Source organism: Ursus arctos, unplaced genomic scaffold (genome assembly GCF_023065955.2).
Source record: "Ursus arctos isolate Adak ecotype North America unplaced genomic scaffold, UrsArc2.0 scaffold_2, whole genome shotgun sequence".
NCBI lineage: Eukaryota > Metazoa > Chordata > Mammalia > Carnivora > Ursidae > Ursus > Ursus arctos.
Window position 1 is genome coordinate 14,702,090 of NW_026622874.1, and position 18,490 is coordinate 14,720,579.

The following is an 18,490-nucleotide window of genomic DNA, read 5'->3' on the forward strand; positions in this document are numbered from 1 at the left end:
CATCGTAAAGAATTTTAAAATTTCTTATGTCCTTCAGGTACCATTATTAATTTATTTAATTTATAGACTGCACTGCCATGAACTTCTGGGGAAAAGTGTGTGTATCTTCCTAGAATCACAACTCAACTCATGCTACTTTTCAATGGTAGATATTTTCAGGTTGCCCGATGTTATCGAGATGAAGGTTCGAGACCAGACCGACAGCCTGAGTTTACTCAGGTACTAAGTTATATTCACTTTTGTCTCTCACTCAGCCTTGCTCCAGCCAAGTAGTTCAAGACTGGGCAGTAATTTTATATATCAGCAGACCTTGTTTTATTGTATTTCGCTTTATGGGGCTTCCCAGACATTACATTGTTTACTAATTGAAGATTTGTGACAACCCTGTGTAGAACAGGTCTGTCAGCACCATTTTTCCAACAGCATTTGTTCACTTGGTGTCTCTGTGTCACGTTTTGGTAATTCTTGCAATATTTCAAACTTTTTCATTATATTTGTTTTGGTGATCTGGGTTCAGTGATTGTGACTCACTGAAAACTCAGGTGATGGTTAGCATTTTCTAGCAATAAAGTATTTTTTAATTAAGGTACATACTTGTTTTGACATAATGTTATTGCACACTTAGTAGATTACAGTATAGTATAAACGTAACCTTTATAGGCACTGTGAAACCAAAAAATTAATTTGACTTCCTTTATTGTGATTATGCTTTATTGCAGCAGTCTGGAACTGAACCCACAAGAGCTCTAGTGTATGCCAGTGCTTTACTTCTCATTACATTTTATCCATCAGATATTTAATTAAACTAACCTGCAGTTGAGACACTATTTAATTTTTGATCCATTTCGTGTGTCCTTATAACGCGTATGGTCATCAACTAAGAAATGCCAAAGATTCCTGCAGTGTCGTAATGGCCGTTGCTAGGATAAAGTTCTTTAAAACAAATCTCTGGTACATTATGAACCAAGAATTCTGTACATTGGTACTTAATCTGTTTAATCTTTAGACTCATCAAAGATATCATGATTTGGTTTTTATATGATAGCATATTAATCAGTGTGGTGAAGCGCAGAAATCATAAGCTTTGGAGTTGGGCAGACCTGGGATCAAGTGTAGCCTCACTACTTATTAACTGCATGTACACCAGCAGGTTACAAAGCTTCTCTGAGCCTTAAGCCGTGAGGAGAATGATGGGTACTAAACAGGTTGATATATGTAAAGCATTAGAACAATGCCTGACATAAAACAGAAATACAATAATATTTATGCTCCCAACTCCCACCCATGTATTAAGTATGTGCGGAAGGCTATGGTAGCTTGAAACCAGAGGAATGTATAAATATGTACATATTAATACTGTGGCCGTTCAAGTTAGTTTCCATATGTTATTTTGGTTTCAGATTGACATAGAGATGTCTTTTGTAGACCAGACCGGAATCCAGAGACTAATTGAGGGCCTGCTCCAGTATTCCTGGCCCAGTGACAAAGATCCTGTGGTGGTTCCTTTTCCTTCTCTGACTTTTGCTGAGGCATTGGCCAGCTACGGAACTGATAAACCTGACACTCGCTTTGGCATGAAGGTACTTTTCTTCACTTTTCCAGGACTCTGACCCACCATAGTCCTGCAGTCTTCTAAACCACTTTGAAATTTACAACCAGTTACACACATTGTTATATCATATTTTTTGTTGTTACCTTAGCTTGTTACCAAGCTATAGCAAGAGAGAATAAAAGCGTGTTAGTACTACAGTACTTTTGTCCTGTCTATGTGCTCCAAGACTGTTTCCAAGAGTAAGGTTCTTGCCATAAAGTTTTTATTACTGACAGCTTATTAATTATATGGACATGAATGGTCACTTGAAAGAAAAAAAAAAAGCTCTATTCTTTCCTCTTCAATTTTTCTTAAGCTAAAATGGCACTTGGAAGGCAAATGATTAAGAGTTATTCTTTTTCCCTAGCCTAGAAAAAGCTCAAACATATGGAAATGTGTATTCAAAATATTAAGATTTACACATATTTTAATGAGGGGTAAGAGTAGAATTTGATTAGAGCAGTTTCCTTTAGCAAGCCTCTCATTATTTGCTTTAGAGAGCAACGGCCCTTCATGTCTACAATGCTGGTGGCATTTCTCTATCTTAGTTCTCAGTGCAAATTGCTCAGAAATTGAAGTTCCACTAAGTCTATGAATAGGCAGTGCTCGATTCTTGGGATGAAAAAAATATACAAAATGTCTTAACTGCTTACTTACAGCTGCCAACTTAACCACTCTTTATTTTTTCTTTTGTAATATGAAATAGTGGTGCTTAGGTCAGACTTAGGTTAAGTTCCAGCTCTGTGTCGTCTTGGCCGATTAATTTTCTTCTTGTGCTTGATTCCTTCCTGTACTACATGGGGATAATGAGAGTGCGTATCTCATACTCTTGTACTGATTAAATGAATTAATAATAATGAATAATACATTAGTACCTTAACCCCTGCCATAGTGCCCAATGCATGGTAAAAACTATGATTGCACTCTATAATTTTTAACTTAATAAGACCTACTTGCTTCTTTAGAATCATGTTTGTAAAAATTTTTGAGATAAAAATTACTTCACATTTAGTTACCTTTTTTTATTACCCATTTTATAGATTATAGATATTAGTGATGTGCTCAGAAACACAGAGGTTGGATTTCTTCAAGATGCACTTAGTAAACCCCAAGGAACCGTCAAAGCCATATGTATCTCTGAAGGAACAGTAAGTGACTCGCAGTTCTGTTTCTCTAGAGTGTATATTTGGGAAGTAAATATGTTCAGCATTGGCACATTCAAACTTCAAGAAGAACAATTCTTTTTTTAAGAATATATATTTTCAGGGGTGCCTGCGTGGCTCAGTCAGTTAAGTGTCCAGCTCTTGATTTCAGCTCAGGTCATGATCTCAGGGTCCTGAGATTGAGCCCCACGTTGGGCTCTGCACTGGGCGTGGAGCCTGCTTGAGAGTCTCTCTCTGTCTGTCCCTCTACCCTCCCTCCCTTCTGAAAGAAAGAAAGAGAATCCATATTTTTATATAAAGTCTAACAGTATCCCTGAAAGTATAAGTAGAGAATAAAACCTTGTGAGTGTGAGTTTACACTCAAGATCTCGAGTTTTTGTCTGTCTTTTAAACGATGCTGTAAAGTACTCCTCCTTTGGAATCATTCCCACCAGTGATGAGCATGAAATAGTGTTCGTATGTCCTCCAGTCTCAGTTTATCCAAAGGCTGCAAGCCCCCGTCAGCTCCAGCATCACCGTTTCATGTTGGTTCTGGGTCTTCGGAGGGCCCTGGTCTCAGTTGCATTCAATTGAATTAATAACAGCAGGAGGGCAAGGAGGTAGAGCTGTGAGAAAAGCAAAAGTGGGGGGAAGTGAGGGTAGGAGAAAGAATGGCTGGGCTAGGCCAACCCTGACTCTGAGGTGAGGAGACATGTCTGTTTTCTGTAGTTAGCGCACCTGCTTTGAGCAGAATTTGAGAAGAGGGGTTCCAGAAGTACTTTGAATGAAGTTACTATTTTGAAAGACGACTCATTTGTATACTTGAGCATATTAGTGTATTCAAAATGGGAGTAAGAATTCAGTCTCATTACTTCTTACTTCATGTGTTTAGTGGAAAGTAATCTGTGTGCATACTCTAGTCCAGACATATGCGTTCACATAAGCTCAGTGTCACATATACTGCTTGGTATTATTGTTTAACTCAATTTGAGTGTGTCCAGTCTTCCCCAAGCAGATTATAAGAAGTGCAGGATTGTGAATCACGTCTCCACCTTTTTGTATCTCCCATACCTTGTCTACTGCCCCAAGAATATTAGTTACAGTGATAGTCCTAGCATCTCACTTACAAAGGCAGTGAGATAATTTAGAAAGAGGAAGATACAAAAAATTTTAAGCAACCTGAAATAAGCAAATTCTAAGTTCTCTTTCTGATCTGAAAGTTATTTTTCTTACACGATTCAGTTGTAAAGGTTTGAACATGTACCCCACATGGTCCATATGCAGGCTTTTCTGTGGAGTTCGTGTACAGCCTTTTCCAGGGAGACCTGTGTACCAGGGGCGGCGGGGAAAGGGTGGTAATAAGCCCTGTAACAAACTCTGAAATGTTGTCATTTGGAAGCAGAAATTAAAGTTTATGTTGAATCCTATTGTGATGGAAGGACACAAAATGTATTTGTATCCCATGTGATATCATAGACATGTTTATGAAGCCGTCCTATTGGTGAGTTTACTTTTCTTTTCAGAAGTACTTAAAAAGGAAGGACCTTGAATCCATCAGAAAATTTGCAGCCGACCATTTTAATCAGGTAAGGAGTTAATAACAATAGTTTTTTTTCCCTTTTAAGGGTTCTATATTTTTAGTAAGTGTTCGAGCTCTTTATACAATCACTAGTTTTGAGGTCTTGTTATTTCAGACCATTCTTCTACTTTTCTTCTTTTCAAAATTCATCTAATCCCAGGGCATAACTCTAAGACTTTGACTTGGACAGTTGAATTCACCGTTAATCAGAATATGAAAGTTCAACCATAGTTTCTAAAATAAATGTGGAGGGGCGCCTGGGTGGCTCAGTCGTTGAGCGTCTGCCTTTGGCTCAGAGCGTGATCCCAGCGTTCTGGGATCGAGCCCTGCATCAGGCTCCTCTGCTGGGAGCCTGCTTCTTCCTCTCCCACTCCCCCTGCTTGTGTTCCCTCTGTCGCTGGCTGTCTCTCTCTCCGTCAAATAAATAAATAAAATCTTTTAAAAAAATAAAATAAGATAAGATATAATATGATATGATATGATATGGAGGGGCACCTGGGTTGCTCAGTCGGTTAAGTGGTTAAGTATCCACCTTCAGCTGAGATCAGGGTCTCATGGTCAGGCTCCCTGCTCGGCGGGGAGTCTGCTTCTCCCTCTGCTCCTCCCCCTACTTGTGCTGTCTCTCACTCTCTTGCTCTCTCGCTCTCCAATAAATAAAAATCTTTTAAAAATAAATAAAATAAATGTGGAATTTTAATCCAGTTAGGATTAGTTTAGAGACCCAAGTGTTCAAGGTTTGAAAGAAAGCCTGTATTCATTGTTTTTCCCATACCCTTTTTAAAATTCTGAATCCACCTTTGACAGACACATTTTGTGTTGTTGGCTTGGTGAATGGAGGAACTGAACTACAGAGGAGCAGGAGTGGGGGAATGGGCCTTCTTACCTTGTCACTGGACCTGGAATTTGCCTCAGCCTTCTCGGAATCAGTAACCTTAAAAATGATCGTGCCCTTTGAGTCATTAATTTTTCGTGACATACTTTGTAGAAAACATTCTAAATGTGAGGACAGTATGCTCATTACAGTGTCCTTTACAATAGGAGTAAGATGAAATGATATGAAATGATTAAATAAATTAAGGTATAATCAAAGGAATTAATATTAAAGTTCCTTTTTAAAACTTTGTCTCCAAAGAGTTTGTAGTATGGGGTACATGTTCATGTTGTAATGATTCATAAGAAAAGGAATGTACAGAATTCTAGAAACACTGATCATTACCATGTAAAAACACAGTATTTGTGTACTGAAAATGGACCACCCTCCTCTACCACCACCACAAGCCACGCCTCAGACCTCAGGCTCAAAAGGATTTTTCACAAGAAAGAAAGATTAGGATAATGGTTTCCAAAATGGGCCAAGGCAAAATGAGAGAGAAGTCAGAGCAATATAAAAAGCTTTTATAAAGTTAAATGAATTTAAAGAATTATCCTTTACTTCTTGTTCTTTGTCGTAAAAATGTATGTTCTTTGATGAAATGATGGTAGTAGCGGATGATGTTTTAGGTTTGTTTTATGCCTTTGATAAATTCAAAGCTGGCAACTCTAGATCTCCCAATTTTGTTTCTTTGCTTTTATCTTGCTACTGTTTGAAGTCTGCATCTAGGAACGACAGGACCAGGAAATAAGCCTGAAGTTTAACTTCAGTAGCCTTGAGTGATGGAACCCTTACTACATGTTCGTCTTTTCCTTTTCTCTTTTCCTCTTTTCTTTTTTTGCCCATTCTCATTAACTGGATTTTTTGTAGAAGAAATGGACACTACTTCTGTTTTTTCAATTTATTAATATATTTTAACTTGGCTTACTTTTTAAAAATATGTGTATGAATTTTTAGCAATATGCTACATGCACAGGATTAAAAATACAAATAGTAAAGCATTAATGATGAGACGCAGCACTGCTTTAGCTCACATCACTCCAGTCCCACGCCAGCCAGAATGTCCCCATTTTGAGAAATACATCCACGTACTGGTGTTTTTGTTTGTTTGTGTTTGTTTTTACTTACGCATTTTAAACTTTATCTCTGAACTTCCTGCATGAGAGACAAAGCTACGACACACAGGCCTTACCCAGTTACTCTGTACATCCTGCACAGCTGTCTTTCTGGACCTTTTCTTCATTCCTCTTCTGCGTTGAAGCTGCTCTTCCTGGATCCCAGATCTTCCTCTTTCTTATTTGTGCTGCAGTATATCCTCAAGTAACTGCCTAAGAGAGTGCACAAGAGGGGCGCCTGGGTGGCTCAGTCGTTAAGCGTCTGCCTTCGGCTCAGGGCGTGATCCCGGCATTCTGGGATCGAGCCCCGCATCAGGCTCCTCTGCTATGAGCCTGCTTCTTCCTCTCCCACTCCCCCTGCTTGTGTTCCATCTCTCGCTGCCTGTCTCTCTCTCTGTCAAATAAATAAGTAAAATCTTAACAAAAAAAAAGTGCACAAGAGATACACTTGCCTCATCTAAAAATGTCTTTATGTTCGAAACCTCACACTTGATTGCTAATTTGGCTTAGTATAAAATTCGGAATTGGCAGTCATATCCCTTTAGAACAGTGCAGTCTGCAGTGACTAGGGGGCTCAGTTGGTTGAGCCTCTGACTCTTGGTTTCAGCTCAGGTCATGATCTCGTGGGTCCTGGGATCGAGACCCGCGTCGGACTCTGCACTTCGTGGGGAGTTGGCTTGAAGATTCTCTCCCCCTGCTCCCCCCACTTGCCCTCTCTTGCAAGCTCTCTCTCTTTCTAAAATTAATTTTTAAAAAGGAAAAAATAAAAAGCGCTGTCCAACAGAACTTTCTGTGGTGGTGGAAGTGTTTTGCATCTGCATAGTCTAGTATGGTAGCCACTAGCCAGTGTAGCCATCGGATGCTTGAAATGCAGCTAGTATACCTGAGGAACTGAATTTTTAATTTTATTTCATTTCAGTTAATTTAAATAGGTACGTGTGAGTGGTGGCTACTGTATTAGCACAGCCTTGGCTTGTGGAAGGCATTGCTTTTTTCTGTCATACCTGCTGTTACTGATGAGAAGTCTGATGCTGATAAGAACTTATTCCTTTACAGCAAACCTGATTGTTTTCCAGACATTCAGCCTCCTGATTCTTGACATTCCAAAATTTCAATTTGTGTACATTCGGTTCATTTTGCATTCAGGGCCCTTTCAATATGATGGCTCACGTCTTTCATCTGTGGAAAGTTCTATCACCAATTGCTTTGACTTCGTCATTCTCTCTAGTCTCTTTTTTTGGACTTTCTTTTAGTCATATTTGGACCTCCTTTTGTAACTTGCGTATGTCTCTCTCTTTTTTTTTTCCCCATGTTCTTTCCCACCGTTTTCTTTGTCCTTTTTATTCTTTCTGGGAGATTTCTTCAGCTCTTTTGTTGAATTCTTTTCAGCAATCATGTTTATGTCCCAGTAGCTGTTTCTTGGTTTTTTCCATCATATTTTATTCTGGTTTTATTGATAAAATATATTTTTGAGTGCTTTGAGGATTCAGTCCTCCTTTGGTCCCTAAACTACCTCTTTCCTCTAGGGTCCTTTTTTTTTTTTTCTTTTTAAATACTGCATAATTTCTTTGAGTATGATGACTGTTGATTGTATATATTTAGAATGAGGCATTTTTTAAGTTTTTATTTAAATTCCAGTTAGTTGACATACAGTGTAATATTAGTTTCAGTGAGTCAGCACTTCCTTACAATACCCGGTGCTCTTCACAAGTGTACTCCTTAATCTCCATCACCTGCTTCGCCTCTCTTCCGCCTGCATCCCAGAATGAGGCATTTAAAAAGCAAACAAAAGGGGCGCCTGGGTGGCACAGTCGTTAAGCGTCTGCCTTCAGCTCGAGGCGTGATCCCGGCGTTCTGGGATCGAGCCCCACATCAGGCTCCTCAGCTAGGAGCCTGCTTCTTCCTCTCCCACTCCCCCTGCTTGTGTTCCTTCTCTCGCTGGCTGTCTCTGTCAAATAAATAAATAAAATCTTTAAAAAAAATAAAAAATAAATAAAAAGCAAACAAAAAAAGGAGAATCAAATACGGGACAGTCAAAATAGTAAAAGTAAAACATTCCTCACACTCAAAAAAATAAAAATAAAAAAATAAAAAGCTGATTGGGGGTGGAGCATGTGACTCTTAATCTCTCTTAATCTCGGGGTCCTGAGTTCAAGCCCCACATTGGATGTAGGCTTACATAAAGAAAAAAATTTTTTTTAAGCTGGTTGGGAACACAGGGTCCTTGGAGGAGCTTCGTGAACGGGTAGGTTCAGTTTAGGGGGAGCAGCAGAGCCATTGGCCATTACCCTAAGAAACCAGGCTTCTGCAGGGTAAAATCAGTTCCTTCTGTGCTGAGACTGCTCCGTTTTTCTCCAGGCCAGAGCTTCCTACATCTTTCTGCTATAATTGTTCCTATTCCATTCACTTGCTGCCTGCCACAAATTTGCAGAAACCTCTTTGCCGGTGTCTCCCCACCTTTTATTCCCTTTAGTTTCTGATTATGGTGAGATTACTTTTGTAATTCCTCTAGTATCATTTTGAAGGTGTCAAGGGAGGGAATGAAGATTATCTCGTGTTCTGTTGGGAATAAGATATCTTTCTATGACGAGAAAAATAAATCACCCCCACTTTTTAAAAAAATGTGAGTGAGTCTTTTTCCTTATCACAGGAAGTCTTACCTGTATTCCCGAAAGCCAGTAGAAATTGGAATTCTCCAGTTGCTCAGTCCATACTGGAGGAGCAAAGATCGGGACTAATCAGACTCATGGAAATCCGAGAGGATGATGTGGTCCTGCTGACTGCTGGGGAGCACAAGAAAGCAGTAAGAGAAACTACTGTGAACGTCTGTGCTGTTGATGCTGCATGATGCCTCTCTTTTCCTGCGTATATAGTACATATTTAAAATTGACTGTTAATTCCATAAAATGGGGCTGCTCTACGTGAGTTTTTTCTATTAATAAATAGCTTTCAGCACTTACAAATACTGCACTGTGTCAGAACTAGAGTTTTCTTCATCAGCTCCCAGCCTCCATCAGCATTGCTCACACGGTCATAATTGTGATGATTGGCATGGTTCACACAGATTAGATCTGGCTCCGATTAGGAAAGCCACTCAGGTAGACTATTGGTATTCCTTGTAGGGCCGTGAAAAAATATTTTCATTTTCAAGGTTTTGCAGATTAGGAAAATTTAGTAATCCCAAACTTTTGTAGATAATGCATTTCTAAAACTGTGGAGGGAGAGACCAGACTGCTGGAAGGCTACTGGGCTGGCAGACATTTCTGGCCCTACTTGGTGAAGGCAGGACCCTTCCTCTCAGGAGCAGCAGCTGGGAGGGGAAGAGTGCCACCATGCCCTGGCTAACTCCCCACTCTTCAGGAGATCTGTGGAGTGGATTTAGCCATAGAGATCATTGTAAAATGTACAGAAGTATGGACTATGTGTCAAACATGAATATTGAAAATATGTTGGAAAAGTCAAGTGTGATATAAATTCATTCTTGCACTAAAGTGTAATATGATTTCTTTGTAGCAGTGGTGTCTGATTAGTACTTTATCAAGTCCATTCTTCTAATCTGTATTTGTGCTGTACATATCATTGTTTCTTCCAAAGGAAAAGCTTCAGAGGTCTGTTTCAATGCTAAATGTAACCCACTCTCCAGCACTTGGCTGGCTCATTTGAAAGGGCATGTGACTCTTGATCCTGGGGTCATGAGTTTGAGCCCTATGTCGGGTGTAGAGATTACTTTAAATAAGTAAATAAATAAAATTTTATAAGATTTCTTTTGAATAAATACATAAGTGTAACCCACTATCTTTCCCTTCCCCTGCCATAGTGGAGTGAAGAAAGCTATTTAATTACAAATTTGTTTGGATACCATAGTCATGTTTTTAATGAATTCACTTTTCAACATTATTTTTTAATACCAGCCATGAACAGCCCTGACAAATTTGCTGGGGAATGCACCAGTTAATTACAAATTTTACTGTCAATGAGTTTCTTACAAAAGAACTTGGGATTTTGTATTATATAAATATATTGCTGCAAACTCGTTTGGTCATTCTGCTTTCCCCTGGTCTGAGGCGAAACTGCTGGTGGTCTTCTCTCAGGAAGGTACCATTGGAATTCCTACTGGGACTCCTTGAAAGAACTAGAAACCAGATTTATGAGGAATAGCATTAGCATTCTGAATATGTCACAGTGCAAGTACCCTGGGTGCATATTTAATGTAAGCTACAGTGGGCCGTAAAGTGACACCCTGTGCGTGTCTTCCAGGCATGGTTTCCTTTCTCAGGGAAGCCCTGTATTTCATAGTTAGCACTTAGTGAACACTTCTGTTTGTTCAGCAGTGTTCTGTGTACTTGGTGTATATTAATTCATTTAATCCTCATGCCAACCTTATCGGAGAGAAGGACTGATACAGTTACCATTCTAAGATCAGAAAACTGAAGCATGGGGGCACCTGGGTGGCTCAGTCAGTTAAGCGTCTGCCTCCGACTCAGGTCATGTTCTCGGGGTCCTGGAATCAAGCCCCATGTTGGACACCCAGCTCAGCGGGGAGTCTGCTTCTCCCTCTCCCTTTGCCCCTCTTCCCCCTCTCCCAGCTTGTGCTCTCTGCTCTCTCTCATGTTCTCTCTCTCAAATAAATAGATATTTTTTAAAAAAAGAAAGAAGACAACACGGAGGTTAGAAATTTGCTCACACGCAGCTAGGCAGTGGAGGAGCCAGGTTTCTAACTATGAAGTCTAGTTTCAAAAGTCACACTCTTAAATGGACCTCTTCCCCATACCGCCCCTCTAATTAATAGACATTTACTAGGCCATCAGCTGTGTGCCAGGCACTCCTCAGAGCCTCACCACACCCCACACAATAATCTGTGATTATAATTCAGGAAAATAATCACAGAGTAGCCGCCATGGATGTTGCACCTCTTGTGCCGTGTCTCCCTTGATCTCCACAACAGCCTTTGGAGTAGATGGATTTATCTCCATTGTCCTCTGGAAAAAGGTGCGGACAAGTGAGTCAGTAGCCAAACTGAGATACCCCCAGGTTAGTCACGCTCGAGTGCCCGTGCCCTCAGTCACTGTGTTATCAAATCCTCACCCGATCTGCCGAGTGGGACGGGCCTTCTCAACCATGTTTCAATCCGATCATCCTCAGCTCTTTGTCTCCTGAGAGGCTCAGGGTGTCTCATCTATTAATTGTCTAATCCCTTCTGAGAGGACGGCCTGGCTGTAGAGTCCAGCTTGTATCATTTGCTGCCTACCTGTCACAGCGGCTAAGTCAATGTTTATATCTTCTGTTTGCAGTGCTCTGTGCTGGGAAAATTACGACTGGAATGTGCTGACCTTCTAGAAGCGAGAGGATTGGTGCTGCGTGACCCAACTCTGTTCTCTTTCCTTTGGGTTGTGGATTTCCCACTCTTCCTTCCCAAGGAGGAAAATCCCGGAGAACTGGAGTCAGCCCACCACCCATTCACAGCTCCCCACCCCAGTGACATCCAGCTCCTATACACCGAACCTGAGAAGGTACCATATCTGTATTTCCAGATAAAAAGGAAATGTGGAAACAAAGGCAAAGACGTTCAGATTTCCGTCTGACCCAGTCCTGGTAACCTCAGAAGAGATGGTCGGGTTTGAGCCCGTAGTGAATAAACTGTCTCTCAATAGCTGCACTGTCTTCAACCCGTAGAACAGAAAACTAGAAATTTTCTCTTAACGTAAAGGCTCTGTGAATCTTCTAGGTCCGCAGCCAACACTATGACTTGGTTTTAAATGGCAGTGAGATAGGAGGTGGTTCTATCCGAATCCATGATGCAGAGCTCCAGCGTTACATTCTGGCAACGTTGCTGAAGGTAACATCATCTTCTAACCTGTTTTGTTTTTTAACCAGAATATTTGTTGTTTTAGCCAGCATTGATGGTATAGTGATGAGCATCGCTGCCTTCCAGAATGTTTGTGGGGTTTTATTTTTAATTGGTATAAATGAAAGATTCACTAGATACAGAACAGTGTTGGCTTGTCTCTCTACCTCTAGTGTAAGACTTAGAAAAGTAAATGATCATAATAGCCGTTTGTTAGTACTGACCATCTGTGCCAGGCACTAAGGACCATATATGCCCGGACATTTAATCCTCACAATTACTTTTTGAGATAAATACCCCTGTTCTGTCCATTTTAAAGATGAATGACTGAGACAGATTAATTAATCTGCCCAGAGTCACACAGCACAGAAGTAAACTGAGCCACTATTCGAATCCAGGCAGGGTGGCTCTTGAGCCTAAGCCCCTAACCTCCGAACCACGACACAGCACAAAAAATGATGCGGTCAAAAATTCATGGAAATGTTGATAATGTAGAGAAAGAGCCGGGCTTGAAAGAATTTTGTATCATTTAATATGGGCAGGGAGGTATTTTAATGATAGAGAGTGGGAAAATCAGGATTTTAAAAAGAAGAGTCCCCACAGATGCAGGCCTAAGGACCTGGCAGCTTCTTGATGATTCCATTGAAGGCCAGGGTAGATTTCAAGAAAGAAAATGTTCAAGAGAGTCTGATCCTGAGAGATCATTTAGTTGGATTAACTAACAGGTGTGAGGTAGGATGGAAGAACTTAATTTGAAAGCAGGATTGGAGAACTCAAAACCCAGACTCCCCATTAGCTTTGAGGACATTGCGACCTCCCCGCATGTTTCTCCTCCCAACTCAATGCATCCAGTCATCAGTTTCCCAGCCGAGTTCCTTCCTTCCTTTCATGGTTAAGCTTCTCAAATGAGTCAGTGAGAATCCAGTGCTTCTGCTGCTGCCACCGGTGGTTCTCAGCCCCGCTGCACATTGGAACAGAATCAAGGGGAAAAGTATTAAAAACAAAAAACCACCCCACTACTCCACACCAGATCAATTAAATAAAAGGCTGTAAGTGTGAGGCTTTAACACTCCTTCCTTAAAAGCTCCCCACTTCTTTCAGATCTGTAGCCTGTGAGAGAACCATTATCAGATACACTTCCAACATTTCTACGCACAGTGCCCCACATAAGTTAACTTGCAAGGCCAGCAAATCCAGTGTCCTGTTCTTGGCCCCCGAGTTGTCCTACCTACCAGCAGTTGACACTGTTCCTTTCTTTTTTTTTTTTTTTTTTTTTAAGATTTTATTTATTTGAGAGAGCGAGAGAGAGCGCACAAGTGGGGGAGAGGGAGAAGCAGGCTCGCCACCCAGCAAGGAGCCCGATGTGGGACTCAATCCCAGGACCCTGGGATCATGACCCAAGCCAAAGGCAGACGCTTAACTGACTGAGCCACCCAGGTGTCCCATGACACTGTTCCTTTCTTAATAATGTGATAGGACAGTTCCCTGCTTTCATCCTACCCTTCTGAGCCCACCCCCTCTGTGTCCTTGATTGGCCTTACTCTGTTCACATTATCAGTATAATATTGGCTGCATTTCCTGAGTACCAGGCATTTCTCTGCATGTTTTAATATCTGTGACTTGTCCTATTCTCTTGCTAAACTGTAAGCCTCTTAAGGTATTTTTTTAACTCAACTGTTTTTTCCCTTTAGCACCTAAGCTTACTGTGGACCCTCAGTGTGTATTCAAATTGAATTCTGTTTTGAATTTCAGGAAGATGTGAAATTGCTCTCCCATCTGCTCCAGGCTTTAGATTTTGGGGCGCCCCCTCATGGAGGAATTGCCTTAGGTAAACAGCTGTTCTTTGACAAGCTAAATTTCATTCCATAACCGTATGTCTCAAATTTGGGCTCAGTTTCCAGGCAGGGGCAGAGGAAGAGAGGAGGGGGTAAAAAGGACAGGGTGTGAGCCCAAGAATTCTATAAGATTTTAAGTATTTTCATTTCATTGATATATGTTTAAAATGTACTTTACCAGTTAAAGGTAAAACAGCTGATAATTTGCATTTGGAAGATTTCTTAATAGAATAAAACTTCAGTGTTAAGTCAGTATTGCTGAAATCCCTGGAGGCTCACAGACATATTTGTAGGCGTCTGGAAGGCACTGTTCCATAGTATTCAGTTTGTGTGAGAGTAGGAATATGCCAGTGCCCTTCCGCCATGGTTGCTCACCTTGCTTGTTTTATCAAGCAAGGAGGAGTGTGAGAAATTCTCGGGAGCTCACCTAGATTGTAAGCCCTCGACAGCAAGGACTTCCATCTGTGTTCTTAGAGTGCCCTGCACAGCACCTGATTTTTGTCAACCTTTAGAAAACCCTTGGTAAGGACTCATTAATTGCTGTGACTTGATTTGAACATGTGAATATTCATCCTCAGCATTTTTCTAGAATAAGACAGAAAAGAACCTTCCAGCAAACAGAAGTTCCCTAAAAAAGGCAGGGAACTCTGCTTGGCTGCAACTAGTTAAAGATTCTTATTTAAAAGTTCTCTACAACCTTTGGAAAAACTCAGTCACTCCCAACCTTAGATTACATTCTCATCTGTTACCTTTGTGTTTTACTTCCAGGGTTAGACAGACTGATATGCCTTGTCACTGGAGCACCAAGCATCAGAGATGTCATAGCCTTCCCTAAATCCTTCAAGGGGCACGACCTCATGAGCAATGCCCCAGATTCGCTCCCTCCTGAGGAACTGAAGCCCTATCATATCCAGGTCTCCTGGCCAGCAAACTCAGAAGCAGAAAAGAGCTCGTTGAATCAGCCGTACTGTCCAGAAAGTTGAGCTTCTGAGTTTTGTCTGCTTTGCTTCCCCAAGGCTGAAATCAGATGCGGAGTTCTGCACAGGTCTGATAAGCACGTCTGTAGGTGGAAGGAATCCAGACAACATTCTTCACCACAACAAAGAAACAGAAGGTATCCAATTTTGACTTGATAACATGCATTACTAGGATTTTTTGTTTGGGACATTTTTGCAGTTTCTGTTACCCGGAGAGGTGTGAAAATGGCCCTTTGTCTGAGTAATATAATAGCTTAGTGTTTTCTCATCGTGTTTTTCATACCTGGATAGTTAAGACAGAGGTAATCCGACCATGTGGGGAAATGCTTGCCCCTTTAGACTAGTCAGTTGATGGGGCAGTCAGTTCAACCAGCCTCATCAAGAGAGTCCTGTAAATTAAGCTAGATAGTGACATCTCAACTATCAGCATAATATAGTGAGAAGCATCATGATATAATGCAAAAAAAAAAAAAAAATCACCAAAAGGAAAGTCATAAAATCTTAGTTTTTCACCTTGAGCAAGTTACATAAGCCTCCTTTCCTGCTTCTTTGAAATGGGAACACTGCTTGTCCTGGCTACCTCACAGGGCTCCTCTTCCAGAACCAGAAGTAATGATGTGTGAAAGGAATTATGAGTGAAAATGCTTTGAAAACCTATAAAGCATTACACAAATGTCAGAAAATGGTATTATTTATCTGTAAACAGATACAGGTGTACTTATATATCTTATAGTCTAAAGAAAACATATCTATAGTATAAGAAAAAGAGTAATTTTATTAATCAGTATTCTATTTGTGATTGTATTTTTAAAAATAATTATTGGGGTGCTTGGCTGGCTAAGTGGGTAGAGCATGCAACTCTTGATCTTGGGGTTGTAAGTTTGAGCCCCACATTGGGTATAGAGATTACTTAAAAATAAAATCTTTAAAGAAATAATAAAATTATTATATCAATCTCTGAATAACACTTCTCCTCAGTTGTAAGTAATTGAAAATATTGATCTCGGGCCAACCTCAAATATATATAGAAAAGTGAATACTGAAACTATTGTAATTCTCTTATACATTCTGTGACATAAATCAAAGCTTATAATTAGTTAATAATTATGAAATGGGAACAAGGCCTTGATTAATGAAAGAGTTCTTTTCTACTTTATCTTCACTTTTGCCTTGACATTCTTTTGATGTGTAATTTGTAAGTACCAAGTATCAGTCTTCAATCCCTGCCTGTTTTTCTTAGTACTCTAAGCAGTGCAATCCTATACTTGTTTTTTGTTTGAAAATAAAATCAGCTTCCCTTCCAGTTCTCATCTATGAAACTCAATAGACCAAGAAGAGTGAATGTTCTTCACTGCTGCAGAAAAGTGGTTCGCCGTTAGGGGGAGCGTTTCTCTAAAGTATGTCCTCGAACCCAGTCTCCCCATCTGTGGGTGTACTCTGGAGCGAGAAAGTTCTTGCTGGCAGGACTCTCCTGGTGAGAAAGGGTATCCCTTTCTCAGTGGAGAGAATTTCTGGAGATTCCCTTTAATAGGTGGGGAAATGCAGTTTATGTCCATTTATCCCCCATGGGATAAATGTAATTCACTATTGACTGTGTAAAGCCTAATTCCAACCAAAATGTTGTCTTTTATCCTGGAAATGAGAGTTCCAGAAAACACCTAAAATCCAGAGAATATTTTCTAGGCTGCAAATACCAAAGGCCCCTGGTCCTCAGAAGTCAATCAGTCCTGTATTGTTATCTCAAAGACCTAGTCATTTTGGATATCCCTCGGCTTTTCTTCAGTCTTGCCTCTCAGGGAAAAAAAGCAAAATGCTTATTCTGAAATCCAGGGAAATGTCACTATTTTAGATCCTTATCATTGAAGTTGGGTGAAATTTTAAATTAAGTCTTTTCTCAAAAATTAAGGAACTACTTAATGATAAAGGTGAAAACAACACAGCCAGGATTTTGAAATGTACAATCTGATTGTAAACAGGATGCTGAGTTTATTTCAAATCCCATCTCCCCACTTTCCTAGGGAATTTACATTTATCCTGTGTTGCAAGTTTTAAAAACAAGGTAAGCAAGGGCCAGCTACGACATCAATAGTTATTATTAGCTTCAAGAGAGCTCTGTCTTATGAACAGTTCTCCTTGTTGGGAAGAGATTTGTCAGACGATGAGTCTGATGGGATTGCTTTATGCTCTTGGGCTTTGCTTGAATAAAACAATGCATCTATACAGCTGCTCCAGTATTGCCTTCTCTGAAGAACCAGAGCTCTGTAACACTGATCACATTCCTTGCTAGAGGTTTTTTAAGCATAACCCATCCTAAAAATACTAAGGATACTTTTTTCTTATTTTGAGGAAAGGGAGTTACTTTGTACCATGAGAAATAACCAGGTACACAGTAAGAATGTCAGATGAGACAGCTGTGTAACAGTTGCCCATATAAGTCTTACAACAGTGCACATCTGAGTCTGTCTTCTCTATTTAAGACCGTGTACTTGGTAGAAAGAGCTTGCGTGAGTTGGACAAACCTGAATTTAATTCCCGCTTTACCATCCTCTAGTTATGCAACCTTGCCCAGCCATTGAACCTCTCTAGGCTCCTGTTTCTTAACCTAGAATAGCAGTTCTCAAATTTTGGTCTCAGGACCACTTAACTCTTTGGAAATTATTGAGGACCCCAAAGAGTATCGATAAAGCTCTTCTACAGTAGGAATTAAGATTTCTTAAATATGTATCAATTCATTTTAAAATAATGAACCCCTGACATGTTGACACAAATAGCATGTTTTTATTTTAAAAGTAATTATTTTTCAAAACAAAAATTAAAGAATGACGTTGTTTTACGTTTCTGCAAATCTTTTTGATACTGCTTAACAGAAGACACTGGATTCTCATTATCTGCTTCTGCATTCAGTCTGTTGTCATATGTTGTTTTGTTTGAAATACATAAAGAAAACCTGGCCTCAAGTAAGTGTGAAGTTGGAAAAAAGAGGAGTATTTTAATAGTCTTCCTGATAATTATGGGTATTCTTTGATACTGTACAAAAGCTTGACAAGTTCCTTAAAGATTAGTCGCAGTGTAGAATCTGAAATCATATTGATAAACTTTACTAAAGTCCATTGGTTGATGCATGCTTTTGTAACACCACACACTGATCATTTGGAAAATATTGGTACAGTGAGTTATACAAATCTTCCAAATGTTGAGACATTTCGGCCGACAATATCTAAAAAAATCATATTAATATCACCACCAATTTGTCACAAGTCTTTAAGTATGAAGAAGCTGCAAGGGCTTCTTGCAGTGACAGATACAAGCTTTCCAAATTCTGTTTTTCATTAGAAAGCTTGATTTTCAACATTGCCAACAAAGACCATCAGTTTTTTTCCAAACTTACAATATTTTGTTTTGGGTTTTGTTTTTTTTTTTCAAGATTTATTTATTTAAGATAGAGAGCATGAGCGGAAGGGGCAGAGGGAGACTCCCAAGCAGACTCCATGCTGAGTGCAGAGCCTAACACGACCCCGAGATCATGACCTGAGCC

General features: G+C 40.0%; 1 protein-coding gene across 3 annotated transcripts in view; it reads left to right on the top strand.

Annotated features, from left to right (window-relative positions):
- The window catches only part of DARS2 (aspartyl-tRNA synthetase 2, mitochondrial), a 26,564-nt gene extending 9,393 nt beyond the window's left edge, over window positions 1-17,171 (top strand). For 2 of the 3 annotated variants that reach the window (XM_057315472.1, XM_026509330.4), the window contains 9 exons: window positions 150-219; window positions 1,401-1,580; window positions 2,632-2,739; window positions 4,257-4,319; window positions 8,949-9,101; window positions 11,590-11,808; window positions 12,024-12,134; window positions 13,896-13,971; window positions 14,747-17,171. In XM_057315472.1, the coding sequence (XP_057171455.1) occupies window positions 150-219; window positions 1,401-1,580; window positions 2,632-2,739; window positions 4,257-4,319; window positions 8,949-9,101; window positions 11,590-11,808; window positions 12,024-12,134; window positions 13,896-13,971; window positions 14,747-14,961 (1,195 nt within the window). In that variant the 3' untranslated portion in view covers window positions 14,962-17,171. The remainder of the gene's footprint in view (window positions 1-149; window positions 220-1,400; window positions 1,581-2,631; window positions 2,740-4,256; window positions 4,320-8,948; window positions 9,102-11,589; window positions 11,809-12,023; window positions 12,135-13,895; window positions 13,972-14,746) is intronic. The other variant, XM_057315473.1, reaches the window with a different exon arrangement.
- Window positions 17,172-18,490: the final 1,319 nt, after the last annotated feature.